The following is a 1,919-nucleotide window of genomic DNA, read 5'->3' on the forward strand; positions in this document are numbered from 1 at the left end:
TTAACACACACACTCACACACGGTGATTAACACACACACACACACACAGTGATTAACACACACACTCACACACACACACACACAGTGATTAACACACACACTCACACACGGTGATTAACACACACACACAGATAACTCACTGCTCCAGTTTCATCCTTCAGAGTGGAGATCCTCCCGCTCAGCAGACTGAAACACAAGGAGAAGAACCTTGAGACCAAACTCAGGTCGAAATCACAGCAGTTTGGAGTCTCACACCTCTGAGAGACTCTTTGAACTTGTGGTACAATGTTCTTGTCTCACCTGGAGAAGAAGGAGTCAGGAACCCAGGTGAGCGTCTGTCGGGAGGTGCTGAACCTGTAACAAACACAAACATGACCTCGTTACCTCTTCTTCTTCTTCTTCTTCTTCTTCGTCAGAGTTACTGTCTTCTTGTTATCAGTCTGGTATTATTTAATTGAGGACATTTAGAAAGATTGTATTTCTTAAGCTTTTGGTGAAGATCGTTTAAATCACTTTAAGTTCCAGATTCTTAATGTTGTGTTGATGTGCCGATATTTATAATAAATAAAAACTGTATATTAAGGAGTTAAAAAAAGGAACCATCAGCTGTAATAGTAAAACACTGACAGGTACAAACAATACTTATACTTTAAGTACTTTTGTCTCCCTGTCTCTCTCTGTGTGTGTGTCTCTCTCGCCGTCTCTCTCTCTCTCTCTCTCTCTCTCTCTCTCTCTCTCTCTCTCTGTGTCTCTCTCTCTCTCTCTCTGTGTCTCTCTCTCTCTCTCTCTCTCTCTCTGGCTCTCCCTCCACGTTACTTTCCTTTAAAACACATTCTGACTGACAAAAGAATCAGTAACATTAAATCACAGGACATGCTAGTTAGCATTAGCTAACAACAATAAGTGTGAATAAAAGCGTCACATTTGGTTTACAAACAAGCTTAAGTGAAGTTTTTGACGAGTGAACAGTTTATAAAATAGTCATCCATGTGTTTAATGCTTTGTAATGATTAGCTAACTCATTAACAACATTGTTAGCAGTGTTCTCAGTAACTTAACGTTAGCTAGCCGATTAGCATTAGCTCTCCAACAACATCCGGGTCCTCACCTCTTCCCTCCGACGTTCAGGTGGACGATGTCACCGCTCCTCGCGGTGTTGGCCATCATCTGAAGGGTTAAAAAACAACACCAATAACAATAGTTTTTTACTATTTTAATCCATTTTTGGGGGATAAATTCAGGCTCAGTTTCTTGTTTTCATCTCAACTTCCGGTCACGCAGGGAGGTGAAATGGCGAGAGGTAAAACACGGGGTAAGGCTTCGATCAAGAGGGGAGGAGCTAAACTACGGACCAGATTTTGGGACTGGAACAGGACTCTAATACAGAGGTATTATATTTCCACCAGGAAAATGAAACCGGTACTGCAAATTTAATGTTATTATTTGAAGAAAGGAAATTATAAATGCTAAATTTACAAATGTACTGTCACTTTCCCCTTTACTTATATTATACACCAGAGGTCTTCAACAGGAAGTCCGCGACCCCGAGGGGTCCGCGGAGGTACTGCAGGGGGTCCGTGAAATGTTTTGGTTGATTCGTCAAATTATTATTATTTTTTTCACTTTTTTTTTTTTTTTTCAAACAAGAATGTGTCCATTATTTTAATAGTTCAGTATTGTATGAAAGATAACAGGTATCTTTATGCATGGCAGTGGCACTAATAGGCCATCACTCATTTTTCATTTCCACGTTTAAAATTAAAACGTCAATTTGAATGTCTTGTATGATGATTATCATGCAGTTGACAGACAATGTTGATATTGGCATTGGTATCAGCTGACAAGGTGTGTTTATGAATGTCAGTGGCTCGGCCCCCCTGCTCACTGTACCTTACACATGTTTACAATAACAACATGAA

General features: G+C 40.0%; 1 protein-coding gene across 2 annotated transcripts in view; it reads right to left on the reverse strand.

The window, feature by feature from the left end:
* The window catches only part of shkbp1 (SH3KBP1 binding protein 1), a 12,508-nt gene extending 11,243 nt beyond the window's left edge, over positions 1 to 1,265 (reverse strand). For both annotated transcript variants that reach the window (XM_079271709.1, XM_079271708.1), the window contains exons 1-3: positions 1,109 to 1,265; positions 301 to 354; positions 141 to 186 (exon numbers count right to left, since the gene is read on the reverse strand). In XM_079271709.1, the coding sequence (XP_079127835.1) occupies positions 141 to 186; positions 301 to 354; positions 1,109 to 1,167 (159 nt within the window). In that variant the 5' untranslated portion in view covers positions 1,168 to 1,265. The remainder of the gene's footprint in view (positions 1 to 140; positions 187 to 300; positions 355 to 1,108) is intronic.
* Between the last annotated feature and the right edge of the window lie 654 nt (positions 1,266 to 1,919).

Source organism: Melanostigma gelatinosum (genome assembly GCF_949748355.1).
Source record: "Melanostigma gelatinosum genome assembly, chromosome: 7".
Classification (NCBI taxonomy): Eukaryota; Metazoa; Chordata; class Actinopteri; order Perciformes; family Zoarcidae; genus Melanostigma; species Melanostigma gelatinosum.